Source organism: Ailuropoda melanoleuca, chromosome 5, assembly GCF_002007445.2.
Source record: "Ailuropoda melanoleuca isolate Jingjing chromosome 5, ASM200744v2, whole genome shotgun sequence".
NCBI classification, from domain to species: domain Eukaryota; kingdom Metazoa; phylum Chordata; class Mammalia; order Carnivora; family Ursidae; genus Ailuropoda; species Ailuropoda melanoleuca.
Window position 1 is genome coordinate 88,879,384 of NC_048222.1, and position 18,216 is coordinate 88,897,599.

Here is an 18,216-nt window from a genome sequence, read left to right on the forward strand (position 1 = left end):
AGTCTTCTGGTGTTGATACTAAGTTTTAAATAAACCTGTTTCTTTGGTGTGTATATTTCTCTCTGGAAGTGCTCAAGACCTTCTCTTTGCCTACAATGTTACAAGATTTTATTATGGCGTGCTTTCGCATGGGTCTTTTTTTTAATCCATTGGTGGACCCTTTCAACCTCTCTCTTTTTTGCCTTACTTTCTGGGTGCGTTCCCCAATTTTATCTTGAAACTATATTTTAATTTTAGCAGCTTACTTTTAATTCCTAAGATTTTCTTTTCATTTTCTGAATATTCCTTATTAATAGCATCCTGTGCTTGTTTCCTGGATGCAGTGTTTTCCTCTCTTCTTCTGAGCTTGTTAACAATAGAAATTTTCTGCTGTAGGTACTCTCTTTCTCCAGGTTGCTTTGCTTTTTGGATCCATATTATATTAGATACTGTCCTCAAATCTTTTGTGATTTTTGGCGGTTGTCTTATACTTCACAGTGTGTTATTAAAAAGCAGAATGCATTGAACTCGGGTCTGATCTACCTCCAGATCCGGTTGCTAATTTGCAGGAAATACTGAGGACAGAAGAACATGTTGCATTGCACCATGAGTAGCACTTGGCAAAATCCAGTCTATAAAATACAGCCTCAACTGCCTGATTTCCTCAAGGAAGAAAAACTGTAGATGAAGAGAGACTTTAAAAACATATTAAATTTAAAGCAGGGCAAACTGAACTTTGCACTTAAAAATGGCTAAAACAGTAAGTTTTTTGCTATTTTACCACAATTGAAAAAAAAACAAAAAACGGGCAAGACTAAATTATAATATTTATAGGGCATGGGGATGGGCTTCTGGGGTATGTGGCAAAATTCCATTTCTTGACCTGGATGGTGGTTTTACGAGCGTTAGCCTTTAATCACTAAGCTATGTACTTGTTTTATGTGGGGTTTTTTGTATCTGTGTTTTATTTTAAAATAAAGTGCTTTTTAAAATTTTAAATAGCTTTATGTACATAGGTGGGCACTGTTGGCTGTGGTCTTCACTGTGGTGTGTGTGATGTGGACATTTTCACTGGCAAAATCCCCAAGTCATTTTTTTTTAACTCGTCAGTTCTCAAATGTTTTGTTCTAGGGACCCCTTTACGTGCTAAAAAGATTAAGGACCCCAAAGTACTTGTCTATGTGGCTTACATCTATTAGTATTTACCATGATAGAAATTAAAACTGAGTTTTAAAAATATCCATCAAAAATAACAGAACACATTTCATGTTAATATTTTTGAGTAATGTTATTTTTTAAAACCAAAAAATTAGAAGTGATGTTGTTTTACATTTTTGTAAATCTTTTTAATATCTAGCTTAGTAGAAGACAGCTGGATCCATATTCATTTCTGCTTTTAATACCTTGCAATATCTTGTAGTACACTATTATATACATAGTGTGGCCTTTGAAAACTTGACACTTTCGAGAGAATGAGAGTGAAAATGGCAAATAACATTGAAGTGCTACCTTGCTGACTCTCTGAGAGGATCCAGGGAATCTCAGGGGTTCTTGCACCATACCTTGACAACCAGTATTTTAGCTGGTTTTCTCTTGAGCTGGTCAGATTCTCCAGGAAGAGTCTCCTGTTGGCCTACTGGCTGTCAGCATTCTGGAACTGAAAGAGGAGAAGAAAGCTGTGAACTTTCACTTGATTCCTCAGTTACTAGTGTTCTATCACTATGAGTACCTGATTGTCTCTCGGACCAGTCCAGAAAACTTGTGTTTTGCCATCTAGTCTTGGGTGCAAAGGAGAGGAGAGGATCAGAGGGTCCAGCTGCTTCTAAAACATGTTCAAGCAGTCTTGCTGTTTTAAACTCTGCCATCATCTTGACTTCCAAAAGTACCATATACTTCTAGAGTCTTTTTGGGCATCTGCCATGGAAATTGGGTTGTTCAGTTTCCTCATTCTGGCCAGAATTTAGTTTTGAATCTGCTGTAAGTTAGTGCCCAGGTTCCATCTGTTTTCTACTGTCACAGTGTGCTTTCATCAGTCTCCTTTCTCTTTGTCCCTTTGGATTTATGCTTGAACAAACAAACAAACAAACAAACATACTTTGAAGGGTTTTGTTTTTCTTGTTTAAGGACATAGGGGAGCTAAAAATGTGTGTTTAAGGTGCCATCTGGAATTGGAAATCCCAGCAGTTCCACTTACCTGGATGTTTCTCTGTAACTTATTCACATTTTGTGATAGTATGTTATTTTTGTGAGATGAATGGACATACGTGGAGAGAGTTTACCTCCTTCATCAGATACTCCTCTTTCCCACACTGGGAAGGGCGCTGAAGCTTGCTGTCTAGCATCCTGGAGAGCCTGAACAGATGATGTGAGTCTGCCTCTACCCAAGCGGTAACTTCGACTTCAGCAGATTAAGACAAAGTTCCTGAGTTTTCTTAAAGTCTCATAGGCAGAGAACAGGTATCTTACTAGTCTGTTGTTCAATGAAGAACCACATGAAAATACCACTGTCTTTTCTGGAGGAAAATAATTTATTTCCTAATTTTACAGAAATTCTTTGAGAATGCAACAAAGAACAGCTCTTAGAATCTACTGAGCAGGGAGAGAATTAGGGTTTCTGATCCTCCTGAGATAGTGGTTCATAAGCTTTAGTGTGCCGGAATCATCAGGAGAGCTCTCTTGGTCTCAGATTGCTGGACCCCACCTCGGAGTCCGATTCAGTGGGTGTGGTGGAGCGTTCAAGGATTTGCATTTTCAGTAAGTTTCTGATGGTCTGTGGATCACACTTGGAGAACTACTGCTCTAAGAAAAACTTCCCAAAAGAAGGAATTTGGTGAAAGCATGTTAATTTAAATATTTAACATGGAGTTGTTTTTCGTGAAGTAGGCAAACTCTTTAGAAAAAAATTTAACATAGAGAACAGATCCATATGAATAAAACAGTACCACATGCTCTAGGTGAAATCTGACGTGTTGCATACTCTGAACAGCACAGGTATTTTTTTTTTTTCTTTTCTCGAATCTGTTTTCTTTTTTTTTTTTTATTATATTATGTTAATCACCATACAGTACATCCCCAGATTCCGATGTAAAGTTTGATGCTTCATTAGCTGCGTATAACACCCAGAGCACAGGTATTTATCATGGATTCTTCTGGTTTTATATGCTTGACAGGCTCTACTTATAAAAATTAGTAAGCAAACATTTGAGAGTTACACCATATAGGAATGTAAATGAATACATCTAAATTCCATTGCACGTTAGAAGCACTGTGGCGTTAAATGACAACTTGTCCAGTTCTTTATTTTATAAACACCAAAAGAATGATCTCTAACAGTTTTTTCTATTAAATTCTTCAGTGTCCTTTTTCTTTTGAGTAATTAACAATTTGTGGGAAAAGTACATATAGTCCAAATTCATAATTAAACTATCTCCTGTGGTTGAGGAACTTAAAATATAAGGTCGGGAGACTAAAATCAAGAGTGAACCCATGAAGGTCCCGTAAATACTTTTATATTTACTAAAAAATGACCGCTTTTCAAAAGGGAGTATTGAAATTGTAATAGTGTTGCATTTTCAGAGGCATGGGTTAGTTCTCTATTTGCATGTTCACCTTCCCTCTGGTGTTACGACTTGAGGTTGTTGACTCCAAGCATACTGTGATGCTTTTGATAAAAAAGGCTACTAGTGACCTTTTAAAACTTTGTTCTGTATGGCTTGTATGGCCAACCTCCATTGGCCCGCTTCCCAATGGCCAAGCTGTGTTTTCTCAAGCCCCCTTGAATGTATTGAATTACATATGGCTTTAGCCAGCTCTCCTAGGAGAGCTGCATGCCCAAGTCCACAAGAGCAGAGTACTGACACCTGGTGGCAACCATTTTCCAACTTCTTCCGTCCTGTGGCTCCAAGGTTTTACTCTTCTTCCATTTGTATTTTTCACAAGACTGCATAGCCAAATTCCCTCTCTTTACTTAGGCTTTTATTTTAACCCCCCCCTTTCTAATTATACTTTACGGGAGTGATTTAACATCTTTCCCACCAAAGCTAAAATCCTCATGGTTTAGGAAAGGATAATGGGTGTTCTCTGGGTAGAGTAAGAATTTCATGGGTGAAGAGGTTTTTTACGGCATCTACAGAAATGTTTCTCCTGACACTTTTCTTATTTTACACATCGAAGGGAAGAATATGCAGTCAGCCAAATAGTCAACAACTTATATCCATTTCAATCAAGGAGGGGGGTTCTGAATTATAGTCAGTTTATTTGTGCGACTCCTTTGAGTCTTTTTATTCCCCTTTCTCCCTAAATTCTGTCTTTATATACAACCTATATGGAGTTCTGTTTTCATAAGTTTGCTTACATATGTACTTCAGTGAGCCACTTTGCCGTAGTCAGAAACTGAAGTATTAGGCCACGTAAACTTTTTTTCTGAAGATCTCAAAATCTTTGGCTATAGTTACACCTCCTTGTACAAATAATTGTTATCCTACTTTTGGTGGAGGTGGAGAGATTGAGAAATTATCAATCAGCAGCTGTACTTCCTATCATCTAGGAACCCCCCCCCCTTAGCCTTCACACTCCTGTAACAACAAGCAATTTCCCAGGCTTCAGGCCTTAGAGCTCTATTTCTAAGTACTTTCATTCTCAGAAGAGCTTTTTACAATTTGGATTATCACCCTTGTGACATGTGGTGACTTGCACCTTTGGCAGAGCACTAATTTGAGTCGTTAAATGCCTTAGGTGGCTTCTTAATAGTGATAGCAGCAACCCGCCCAGTGCCCACATAGCACCACACTTCTTTACTCTTGTCATGTAGATAGTAACTTCCTGCAGTGATAGAAACACTCTTTCCTAGGGAAATGTCAGTTGATGATACTTATGATGGAATAAAGAAGTCCAAGAAGAAGATGAGCATTCATACCCTGAGAATCCAGAAGTTTTTTATTTTAAGGAAAATTGTCCTATATGACCTCACTTACCACTTCAAGCGTTTTGCCTGGGATGTTAATGGTCTTATGGGGACTGAAAAGAAGGCTTTTATGAGGGACTTCCTGAAAAACATATCCTGTGGCAATTTGATTGGGATACCACTAGATTGAAAGATTTCTTTATTGCAAGATTTATAATGTTTAATGTATTGATGTGTGTATTTTTCTTTTTGTATCTTTTGTTATTGAGGCATAATTGATATGTGTCATATTGGTTTCTGGTGTACAACATAATGATTCTCTATATGTTGCAAAATGTTCACAGTAAGATCTAGTTAACTCCATTACATACAGTTACAGATTTTTTTTCTTGTGATGAGAACTTTTAAGACCTGCTTCTCTTAGCAACTTTCAAATATGCATCACCATGCTGTATATTACGTCCCAGGACTTATTTATTTTATAACTGAAAGTATGTACCTTTTGACCACCTTCACTCTTTGCTCACCCCCAGCCCCTGCCACTAGCAACCACCAATCTGTTTTCTGTATCTATGAGTTTGATTTTGTTTTGGTTTTATTTTTTAAATTCCATAAGATCATATAGTATTTGCCTTTTTCAGTCTGCTTATTTCACTTAGATAATGCCCTCAAGATCTGTCCGTGTTGTTACAGATGGCAAGATTTCCTTTTTTATGGCTGAGTAGTATTCCATGTGGTATATACCATATTTTCTTTATCCATTCATCAGTGCACACTGAGGTTGCTTCTAATGTCTTGACTGTTATAAAAAATGCTGCAAGAAATGTACGGGTGCATATATATCTTTTCGAGTTAGTGTTTTCATTTCCTTCAGATAAGTACCCAGAAGTGGACTTGCTGGATCATATGATAGTTCTGTTTTTATTTTTTTGAGGAACCTCCATACTATCTTCCATAGCATCAGCATCAATTTACACTCCAGCAGTGCACAAGTGTTCCCTTCTTTCTCCACATCCTCACCAACACTTGTTCTTTCTACTCTTTTTGATAATAGCCATTCTGGCTGGTATGAGGTGATATCTCATTGTGGTTTTCATTTGCATTTCCTTAATGATTAACGATGTCGAGCATCTTTTCATGTGTTTCTTGTCCACCTGTATGTCTTCTTTGGAAAAATGTCTATTCAGATCCTCTGCCCATTTTTTAAATAAGTTTTTTTTTTTTTTTTGCTATTGAGTTGTATGAGTTCCTTATGTTTTAGATATTCACCCTTATCAGATAAAACATTTGCAAATATTTAATACCATTCAGTGGATTTGCTTCTCGTTTTGTTGATGCTTTCCTTTGCCGTGTAGGAACCTTTTAATTTGTTGTAGTCCCATTTGTTTGTTTTTGCTTTTGTTGCCTTGCTTTTGGGGTCAGATCCAAAAAATCATCACTAAGACTGATGTCAAGAAGCTTTCCATCTATGTTTTCTTCTAGAAGTCTTATGGTTTGAGGTCTTATGTGCAAGTCTTATTCCATCTTGAGTTATTTATTTTTGAAAGATTTTATTTATTTGACAGAGAGAGAGACAGCCAGCGTGAGAGGGAACACAAGCAGGGTAAGTGGGAGAGGAAGAAGCAGGCTCTCAGTGGAGCATGGAGCCCAATGTGGGGCTTGATCCCAGGACTTTGGGATCACGCTCTGAGCCGAAGGCAGACACTCAACGACTGAGCCACCCAGGTGCCCCGTCTTGAGTTATTTTTTTTAATGTGTGATGTGAGATAGTGGTCCAGTTTCATTCTTTTGCATGTGGCTGGCCATTTTTCCCAGCACCGCTTATTGAAGAACTGTTCTTTCCTTATTGTATATTCTTGTCACCTTTGCCATAGATTAATTGACCATATTTGTGGATTTATTTCTGGGGTCTGAATTCTGTTTCATTGATCTCTGTGTCTGTTTTTATGCCAATACTATACTGTTTTGATTACTGTAGCTTTGTGATATGGGTTAAGTAAGACCATTATATTATCCTGTTTTGTTCTTTTTCAAGATTGCTTTGGCTATTCATGGTCTTTTGTGATTCCATATAAACTTTAGGATTATTTGTTCTATTTCTGTGAAAAATTCCATTGGAATGTGGATGGAGATTATGTTGATTCTATAGATTGCTTTGGTTAGTATAGACATTTTAACAATATTCTTGAAATCCCTGAGATGGAATGTATTTCCATTTGTTTGTGTCTTTCTCATGAAAGTTTCTTTCATCAGTGTTTTCATCAACAGTTTCAATGTATAGTTCTTTCACCTTGATTAAATTCATTCCTAGGTATTTTATTCTGTTTGATGCAGTCATAAATGGGACTGTTTTCTTAATTTCTCTAATATAGTTTGTTATTAGTATGTATATAGAGACACAGCTGATCTCATATATTGATTTTGTATCTTGGAACTTTACTGAATTCATTTATTCTAATAGTTTTATGGTGGAGTCTTTAGGGTTTTGTACATATAGCATTATGTCATCTGTGTATAGTGATAGTTTCACTTCTTTTCTGTCTTGGATGCCTTTTTTAATTTTTTCTTTCTTTGCCTAATTTCTCTGGCTAGGTCTTCCAGTATTATGTTGAATAAAAGTGATGTGAGTTGGCATCCTTGTCTTGTTCCTAATCTTAGAGAAAAAGCTTTCAGCTTTTCATCATTGAGTATGATGTTAGCTATGGGCTTGTCATGTATAGCCTGAATTATGTTGAGGTACATTCCCTCTGTACCCACTTTTTTGAGAATTTTTAAGATCATAAATCAATAATGAATTTTGTCATATGCTTTTTCTGCATCTATTGAGATAAATGATTTTTATTCTTCATTTTGTTAATGTGGTATATCACATTAATTCGTGGATGTTAAACCATCCTTATATCCCTGGAACAAATTCCACTTACCATGTTATATGTTCCTTTTAATGTATTGTTGAATTAGGTTTGCTAGTATTTTGTTGAGGATTTTTTTAATCTATGTTCATTAGGAATACAGACCTGTAATTTTCTTTTCTTGTGATGTCCTTGTCTGGTTTTGGTACTGGGTCATGCTGGTCTTGTAAAATGACTTTGGAGATATACTCTCCCCTTCTTTTTTGGGGAAAAGTTTGAAGAGGATTGGTATTAATTTTTCTTTGTATGTTTGGTAATATTCACCAGTGAAGCCATCTGGTCCTGCACTTTTGTTTGTTGGGAGGTTTTTGATTACTGATTCAATCTCCCTATTCGTATTTGTAGTGTTTAGATTTTCTATTTCTTCATGATTCATTCTTGGTATATTTTAGGTTTCTAAGAATATACCTATTAGAGTTGTCCAATTTGTTAGTATATAATTTTTCATAGTAGTCTCTTATCCTTTGCATTTCTGTGGTGTTAGCACTAATGTCTCCTCTTTCATTTCTTATTCATTTGAGTTCTCTTGCTTTCTTGGTGAGTCTATTTTGTTTATCTTTCCAAAAAAAACCCAGCTTCTTCTTTTCATTGATCATTTCTACTGCTTTTTTTTGGTCCGTTTTTTTGGTTTTGTTTTGTTTTTGCTCTGCTCTTTGTTATTTCTCACCTTCTAACTTTGGGCTACATTTGTTCCTCTTTTTCTGGTTCTTTGGTGTATAAATTAGGTTGTTTGAAATATTTCTTGTTTCTTAATGTAGTCATTTATTGCTATGAATTTTCTTAAAACTGCTTTTGCTTCATTCCATAAGCTTTGTTATATTTCCATTTTCATTTGTCAAGGTGTTTTTTGATTTCTCTTTTGATTTCTTCTTTGACCCATTGGTTGTTCAGTATCATGTTGTTTAATCTCCACATACTTGTGAATTTTTCAGTTTCCTTTTTGTAATTGATTTCTAGTTTCTTACTATTGTGGTCAGAAAAGATGCTTAATATGGTTTTAATCTTCTTAAATCTGTTAAGACTTGTTTTGCGGCCTAACCTGTGAAGTGCTTTGGAGTATGTTCCATGTGTGCTTGAGGAGAATGTGTTATTACTTTTGGATAGAATGTTCTGTATATATGTCTGTTAAGCCCATCTCATCTAATGTATTGTTTAGGGCCACTGTTTCCTCATTAATTTTCTGTCTAGATCTATCCATTGATGAAAGTGGGATATTAAGTCCTTTGCTATTATTATATTGCTATATATTTCTCCCTTTAGATCTAATATTTGCTTTATATTTGCATTAATATTTGCTTTATATCGTTGGGTGCCCCTATGTTAGGTGCAAAAATATTTGCAAATATTATATCCCCTTGTTGGATTGACCCCTTTATTATTTATAAGGACGTTCTTTGTCTCATTAATGTCTTAACTTATATCAGAAGAATAAGACTTTATCTACCCCACCTTTCCTTTGGTTTCCATTTTCATGGAATATCTTTTTCTCTCCCTTCACTTTCAGTCTGTGTCTGTTCTTACATCTGAAGTGAGTCTCTTGTAGGAAACATACAGATAGGTCTTGGTTTTTATCTATTCAGCCACTCTGTGTCTTTTTATTAGATAATTTAGTCCCTTTTCATTTAAAGTATTTATTGATAGGTATGCACTGATTGTCATTTCGTTAATTTGTTCTGGTTGTTTAATAATTCTTTTTCCTTTCTCTTGATCTTTTCCTTTGTGATTTGGTGATTTTCTGTAGGGGTATGTTTAGATTCCTTTAGCTTTTGTGTGTCTACTGTTGGTTTCTGCTTCGTGGGTACCATAAGGCTTACATAAAACATGTTGATAAGTCTATTTTAAGTGGATAATCACTTAAATTTGCACACATTCCAAAGCTTACTTTTTTACTCTTCCATTTTATGTTTTTCATGTCACAGTTTACAGCTTTTTATCTTGTGTGTCCCTTAACTAATTATTGTTATAGTTACTTTATTCCTTTTGTCTTTTAACCTCCATTCTAGCAATATAGATGATTAATCCATTACCTTTACTATATATTTACCTCTGCCAGTGAGATTCATACTTTCATGTTTTCCTGCAACTAATTAGTGCCCTTTATTTTGACCTTAGAAAGTTCCTTTAACATTTCTTGTAAGGTTGGTTTAATGGTGACAAACTTTAACTTTTGTCTGGAAAACTCTTTTCTCTTTTCTTCAGTTCTGAATGGTAACTGGGTAGTGTAGTCTTGATGAGACATTTGTTTTCTTTCAACACGTTGAATGTATCATGCCAGGTCCTCTGGCCTGCAAAGTTTTTACTGAAAAATCTGATAGTCTTGTGGGGGATTTTCTTGTGTTTAACAAATATTTTTTCCTCCTCTTGCTGCTTTTAAGATTTTTTTCTTTGTCTTTAACTTATGACACTTTAGTTATAATGTGTTTTGGTGTGGGTCTCTTTGAATTCATCTGTTTTGGAACTCTGTGGGCTTCTTGGATTGGACATCTGTTTCCCTCCCCAGGCTAGGGAAGTTTTCAGCCCTTAGTTCATGAAATAAATTTTCTGCCTCTTTCTCTTTTTTCCTCTGAGACTCCTATACTGCAAATGTTGATCAGCTTGATGTCTCACAAGTACCTTAAGCTGTCTTCACTCTTTTCATTTTTCTTTTTGCTGCTGTGATTGAATGAGTTCCTGTTCTCTATCCTCAAGTTCACTGATCCTTTTTTCTTCATCTAGTCTTTTTTCCCCATCATCTTCTCTAATTTTTTCCCTCTAGTCTGCTGTTGAGCTTCTCTACTGTATTTTTCAGTTCAGTTATTCTTCAACTTCTGTTTGGTACTGACTTATATTTTCTTTCTCTTTGTTGAAGTTCACACTTTGTTCATTTGTTCTTTTCTTGAGCTTGTTGAGCATCTTTATGAATGTTATTTTGAACTCTTAATAAGTAAGTCACTTATTTCCATTACATTAAGGTCTTTTTTCTGATGTTTTATCTTGTTCTTTTCTTTAGAATGTATTTCTTTTTTTTTTCTTTTTTTTTTATTATGTTAGTCACCATACAGTACATCCCCGGATTCCAATGCAAAGTTCGATGCTTCATTAGTTGCGTATAACACCCAGTGCACCATGCAATATGTGCCCTCCTTACTACCCATCACCAGCCTATCCCATCCCCCCACCCCCCTCCCCTCTGAAGTCTTCAGTTTGTTTCTCGTAGTCCATAGTCTCTCATGTTTCATTCCCCCTTCTGATTACCCCCCCTTTCTTTATCCCTTTCTTCCCCTACCGATCATCCTAGTTCTTATGTTCCATAGATGAGAGAAATCATATGATAATTGTCTTTCTCTGCTTGACTTATTTCACTTAGCATTATCTCCTCCAGTGCCGTCCATGTTGCAGCAAATGTTGAGAATTCGTTCTTTCTGATAGCTGAGTAATATTCCATTGTATATATGGACCACAGCTTCTTAATCCAGTCATCTGTTGAAGGGCATCTCGGCTCCTTCCATGATTTGGCTATTGTGGACAATGCAGCTATGAACATTGGGGTGCATATGGCCCTTCTCTTTACTACGTCTGTATCTTTGGGGTAAACACCCAGTAGTGCAATGGCTGGGTCATATGGTAGCTCAATTTTACTTTTTAAGGGACCTCCATACTGTTTTCCAGAGTGGCTGTACCAACTTGCATTCCCACCAACAATGTAGGAGGGAACCCCTTTCTCCACATCCTTTCCAACAATTGTTGTTTCTTGCCTTGTCTATTTTTGCCATAGAATGTATTTCTGTGTTTGCTCATTTTCCTTGACATTCTGTTGGTTTTTATGTACTGGATAAAATAGCCACCTATCCCAGTCTTGAAGGAGTGGCCTTGTGTAGATGAATTTTATTGTCCAACCCAGCCCTCGCTCAAACCTTTGTTATTGTCCAAGCAGCCTACTTCATCCTAGTGGTTCCTAGTAGATGAGGCTGTGCCAAGACCTGTCATTATGCCAACTGGAGAACCTCACTCAGGACCTAGATTCAGGCTGTTTGGAAACCAGATTCTTAGCAACATTTAAAGTATGCAAATATACCTCTTCCAGGGGAAGACTGGGAGTAGGGCATATCTGTTGCCTCTGCACTGAATCCTGGGGTTATAGCCAGTTACGAGCTGTTTCCTTGTTTGCTACCATTCTGTTGAGCCCATGAGCACAAGCCCTGCTGGTCACCAGGGCCAGGCTGTCAAGGGATGTGGCCTCTGGAAAGAAGCCAGGAATGCAGGGCACCAGATATAGATACAAGCTCCTATCTCGGAAATACCAGTGAACTGAGGTGGGGCAGAGGGAGAGCTTGAAGATGGTGCAATGCCTGATGGTCTTTCCCTTGTCTGGAGGGGATTGTAGTTAGCCCCTAGAAGTGTATTTAATTACACGCCTTCCCTCAGGGCATGGCTATGAAGACAGGCTAATTGTCCTCTTTCACAGAGAGACTGGCAGTGCGTTTCAGTCTGCTCTCTCTTGTGTCTTTGGGGCGGGGGTGGACTAACTGGTTAAGAACTGTTTCTCCATTACAGTCTTATGGGACTCATGAACATAAATCCTCTGGGCACCAGAGCCAGGCTGTCAAGGGGTGTTCGCTGGGCAGCAGCTGTAAAAACCAGGACATCAGACATGTGCACAAGCTCCTTTTGGGGAGATACCAGCAACTTGAAGTGAGGCAGAGGGAGAGTATGAAGATAGTGACTGGCTGTGGAGGTCTCTGGAGAGGATTAGAGTTGGCCCTTAGATGTGTGTTTCATTAGAAGCCTGCCCCTCGGGCTGCAGCTATAAAGATAAGCAAACAGTCCTCTCTCATAGACCCTGCTCTGCCCCTGCTCCGCCCTTGGGCAGTAGGTGGTTAAGAACTGTTTCTCTGTTTCGGTGGGTGCCTTGGCACCGGCCACCACAGCCAGGCAATCAAGGGGGTCTCCTGGGCTGCAGCAGCAAAAAACCAGGGTGCCAGCCATTTGCCAAGCTTCTCTCTGGGAGATACTGGTGACCCGAAACGAGGCAGGGGGTGAGCACAGAGATGTTGGTACTCACCAGCCTCTGTCTTTGGGGAATATTTCGGTATACTCCTAGATGTTTGTTAAATTAGGTGTCTACCCCTCAAGCTGAAGCTTTAAGATAAGCAAAGAGGCTTCTTTCGCAGAAAGACTGGTCCCTAGGGTGGGCAATCCTGTGGGAGCTTTTTTTTTTTTTTTTAAAGATTTTATTTATTTATTCGACAGAGATAGAGACAGCCAGCGAGAGAGGGAACACAAGCAGGGGGAGCGGGAGAGGAAGAAGCAGGCTCACAGCGGAGAAGCCCGACGTGGGGCTCGATCCCACAACACCGGGATCACGCCCCGAGCCGAAGGCAGACGCCTAACCATTGTGCCACCCAGGCGCCCCCCGTGGGAGCTTTTTAAGAACTATTTGTCAGATTGCTATCGCCTTGTGGGTCTTGTGGATATAAGCGCCATTGGCTTGTGAAGCTAGATGTTTTGTGGGCCTTGTCGCTCAGGTGCAGGTCTTAAAAGTTGGGGTGCTCATGTGGGGTTCAAATCCTTTAGTCCTGAGGGTGAAGCCCGGGATTTTGAGTTCCATCCTGATTGTAGGTTGCTGCACCAGGGGTGGGGTTTATGGCAAGATTATGTTACAGCCTCTTCTGTGTTTTGATGTGGGTTCTCTCTTGTTTGCCTACTGTGTAGCAGTCAGCCAGCTAGTTTTGGGGTTTCTTTTAGAAGAAATTGTTATGTATGTTGTTGATTTGATGTGTCTGTGGGAGGAGGTGTGTTTAGGATCCTGTGTCACCCATCTTCAACCAGAACCCTCTCAATTTAATTTCATAGATGCTAAGAGAGGGCATATGGTTTGTGGTCACAGAATACTTTCCCCATGGGACATCACAGGAAGCAACATTATTTACATGCATATAGGCAGAATTCTAAGATGGCTCCCAATATTCCTACCACCTGGTGTACACACACCTTCTCTCAGTTATCCAACCAAACAGATTTAGGTGTTGCTTTGGAGGGATTTTAATTAGATTAAAAAAAAATCAGGTGATTTTAAGAAAGAGGTCTTGGTCTTGACTTAATCAGGTGATCCCTTAGAGGGGCTGGACTTCTGACAAGATGAAGGCATGAGAGGGATCCATTCTGAGGGAGATTCTCTTTGCCAGTTTTGAAGACATAGGGCACGACATGGCAAGGAATGCAGGTCGCCTGTAGGAGTTGAGAGCGGCCCCTAGCTGACAGATTACATTGAGGCCTCTATCCTACAACTGCAAGGAAATAAATTTTGTCACAACTACCTGAACTTGGAAGAGCTCCAGATGAGAATATAGTCCAGTGGATGTGCTGATGTTAGTTAGCCTTGTAAGGCTCCTGAGCGCAGAACCCAGCCCTTCTGACCTGTAGAACTGTGAGAGCTAATAAATGGTAAGCTTCTAAGTTTGTACTAATTTATGACAGCAGCAGTTGAAAACTAAAACAGTGGAATATTTTGCTTCACAAAATTGCAACTATTATTTGTTAAATATTTATTGATGTTAAATCCACATTACACCAGCACAACAATCCAAAAAGTAGTATGATAGTACTTTTTTTATAAATACAACATAAGAGGTGGCAAATAATGCTCCTTAATCCCAAACCCAGCAAATTAGCAGTCACATTCAGAAAAATTTGGCAAGTAAGATATGACATTAAGTCATAATTCTACGATATAGATAGATAGGTCCATTAAAGACTTTGTATGGTATCTTAAATTCCATATTAGCAATGCATATAAGTGTGGTCAAAGAAACTTGCACCACTCTGCAAAGAACATCTGCCACCCAGTGATCAAGCCTATTAGTCATTTAAAGGTTGGTTGGTGTTCTTACAAAGAAGTAGAAAGCTGTACATGTGAAGCAGTAATATGAAATATATGGGGTGGTACACAGATATAAAATTATTTTAAAAAATACTACGTATTGAATTAACTGAGCTACGACAGTTCAACATTTTTATTATAAATAATGAAAGATATATGTGTTTTGCATAAGGAATACAGTGTTTTCTTTCCATAGCAAAGTACCATTAAAATCTCATGTTTTATACTATCTGGCCAAATTGGTTTTTTTCTCCTTTTTTTTAAAGTTTATTGGTTCCGACTTAAAACCATCAAGTCTGGTCAGAATCATGTCAGTCTAGCTGTTGCCGGATCACATGCATTCAAAAATCAGTCTTTGCAGAGATGCTTTTACAAACTACCCGGAACCCAGTACCTTCTTAAGGCAAGGTTGCATGGCAGCATGGAAGTGAACTCTTATTTTCCATTCACCACATCACAGTGCCATTGGGAAAAAACTGATTATGGCACAAACCTGTTTTTGTCTCTCCCAAGTCTTCATTTCCCTCCAGTAGATTAGCTCCTACAGGCAGTTTCTCATTGATGCCAATCTTGCAGTCTCGGTCCATTTTCCACTTGCTCAACACACCTAACCTCTTCAGCGACTACACAGACTTCAGACACACTGAAACTTCCATAGCACATGTGCTCCAATCTCCCAGGTGACCCTAGATCCCCTGACTTTTGAATGGCAGTGTTTTTTCACCTACACTTTAGGTTATGTTTGAGGAAAACCAAAGAAAAGCCTGGCCTTCACCATGTCTCCTGCCCCTTCTACTTTTATCTGAATGAATACAAGTGTGCTGGTAGCATTTTCCTTCACTCTTCCTACTCCTTCCAGACCCCTCTTTCCTCTGACTACTGTACACCTTGGTCATCTGGGTGATTTGGATGTCTTTCGTGGAATGGATGGTAATACAGTTCTGCTTTATTCGGAATACTTTATATTATTTATATTTAAATTAGCCTTTTAATATGGTTTGTAAGTAAGCTTCCTACCAAGGTAGCATGAAAAGAAAGAAAATACTACACACACAAATGAAAAAGGTGGTTAAGAACTAAGGTATTAACCTTGTTAGAAAACTCTCAATACTAATAAAATTTAAGGCAATTCCTTCCTTATGATTTAATATAAAACAATTTTGCAGAAACAAGGCATTTACTTGGATTTGTCATTTCCTCTTCCTTTTCATCCCTATATATTGCACTTGGTTCACTGTAGCTGTCTGGACACACTGCCCACTTAGAATCATTTTAGTATTATTTGTGGTACATTTTGCCTCCTGTTAAGCATTCCGCACTGTCATGCTGTGGAGCACCTACAGCTAGCGTTTAAGGCACTTTGGAGAATACAAATTCTGGTTACCTTTGAACAGTTGATTTCATTAACATTTTGGCATTTCACATCGCTTTTATCACAGAAATTCCACAAGTTTTAAGTTGGATGATGAATGTAAATTTTCTGTGCAATGTGTACATTTCTATGAGCATCACCTACTTAAACTCTGTTTGGTTTATCAAGTAAGAAAAATATTATTTTGGTGTTATTTCTTATAGTCAAAGGTATGTTTTTGCCCTTTACATAATGTGACAAAGGCATATGTTGGTCAAGGCAATGGCTGTTTCAGTGTTTGAGCGTCAACAAGAATGTTGGATTACAGGTCCTCACTTTCTACCAAGCCGGTATTCAGTGTCAGGTGAGATGGGCTGGCTTCAGGTTGGAAGGCTGCTTTGATGTCTAGTCCCTGGTCCGAAAGTGCTGCATAGCGACTGGCAGAGGGCCGTACTTTTTTTGGCTTGGTGCTCTGTGGCTGCTGATGCCACTGGGCTACAATAAAAAAGGAAAAAAATAAAAAGATTTAAAAAAAAACCCAAGATGTCACTGGAAAGTGCTTAAATATTTACAGAATGTCTTTTGATATATACCAGGCAAGTGCTCTTTGGCATGGTAGAAATCCTAAAAGGTAAGCACAGTTTTGCACTTTCCTCCTATGTTGCAGATTTACTGTCTGTCCAGGGTAGTGGGACTATGTAACAGCTAGGTAGTAAAAGAGGGGTAGTTTCTTTTAAAGTATATACTTACTGCAGCACAGGAAATCCTTCGAGAAACAGTCACTTAGCTTCCTAATTCTTACCTCTCCCCCTCTTTAAAAAACATCTTCACAGCACAAAATGTACAAATGTCATAATAATTATAGTAGTTAGGTATTCGGGATGGATGTTTCAGCACTAATCAATCGAAAAGAAGTGGGCACTAGGGAAGGCTGAGGTCACTCAATACTTGAAGAACCTCACAAAATTATTTCCTATCCAACGAGGTAAAATTTGAAATCAGTTCTTAATTTTTTCTAGTGGTTTTCTTTATGTCAACAGATTACATAATGCTACTGTACTAGCCTGTGAAGTCAACAGAAACAAGTTTCTTTAAATTTAAGATGCATGTACACAAATATACATAAACAAACACTCACAAGCCTATTGCTGAGCTGCTTAAGGTATATTAAAGAAAAAAGTGCTAAGCCACAAAAAGGATGCATTCCAGGATCACCGGTACACACATTTAGAGTGCAGTAAGACACTGTGATAGGATTATAACACAGGAGGAAATGTTAAAAGGCAGTCATTTGCATAACACAGTAACAAGAAACTGTGAAAAACGTGGTTATTATGCCTTCGCCTACTGTTAACTCCTAAGGATGCTTGAGTAAGGAAGCCACAACTGACTAGCCAGCTTAAAATCCACATGCATATTTTGCTAATAATGCAAAGTTCCTGAATGATACTTGGGTATTTGTTCTCCTGGTGTAGTTCACTATTAATGTTGAGAAACTATAAATAGAAAGAGAAAGAGCAATATGAAATTCTGGGCAAATAAAACACTGTAGTTGTTTATAAGCTTATATAAAAGTAATGTGATTTGCTGTCCAGATGTCTACTTTTGCATGATTGAATGAATAACTGCAATGAGAGGAAGTGGCACTCACTGTAAACATCCAGCCTGGCAGTACAGGACACAATCCCGGCTTCATTCTTGGCGGACACCGTGTACCACCCAGCATCTTCTTTTGTGGCTCCCTGAATGAGCAGGCAGATGTAGCCATGATTATCCTGGTGCATGCTGGAGAAACGGATAAAGTCATTAGGGTTCTAAATTTTTTAAAAGTGGCTTTGGACATGAAGCATCATTTTTAATTAGATCATTAGAAACGGAATTGTGCAAGTAGCGGATAATAGGGTCATACTTATTCTGGAAAGGCTGCTAGCCCCATTAAAGTTAATGGGAGAGAAGAGCAGACATCAAGAGGTTGAATAAATGTGCGTACTTAATTTCTAGTGGCGGATCGGCCTTTAGAAAACCCACTGAATAGTTTTTGTATCACCACTGAAGCAAATAAATTCATCTTTTCTTCTAGGTATAAACACTTAAAAAAAATCACCATGAGATTAACTTAGAACGTGCTTCATCACATACCATTAGAGCTTCCTTCCAGAAGCTTAATTATACATGAGGGTAAAGAGTGATTTTTGTCTTCGATATCATCAAT

At 38.1% G+C, this 18,216-nt stretch overlaps 2 protein-coding genes across 4 annotated transcripts in view; one reads left to right on the top strand and one right to left on the bottom strand.

Moving 5' to 3' along the window:
* The window catches only part of CBR4 (carbonyl reductase 4), a 133,928-nt gene that overhangs the window by 47,802 nt on the left and 67,910 nt on the right, over positions 1 to 18,216 (top strand). The window lies entirely within an intron of this gene.
* Positions 14,769 to 18,216, bottom strand: part of PALLD (palladin, cytoskeletal associated protein) — an 86,433-nt gene continuing 82,985 nt past the window's right edge. For both annotated transcript variants that reach the window (XM_034661394.1, XM_019798526.2), the window contains exons 10-11: positions 17,656 to 17,789; positions 14,769 to 16,499 (exon numbers count right to left, since the gene is read on the bottom strand). In XM_034661394.1, the coding sequence (XP_034517285.1) occupies positions 16,327 to 16,499; positions 17,656 to 17,789 (307 nt within the window). In that variant the 3' untranslated portion in view covers positions 14,769 to 16,326. The remainder of the gene's footprint in view (positions 16,500 to 17,655; positions 17,790 to 18,216) is intronic.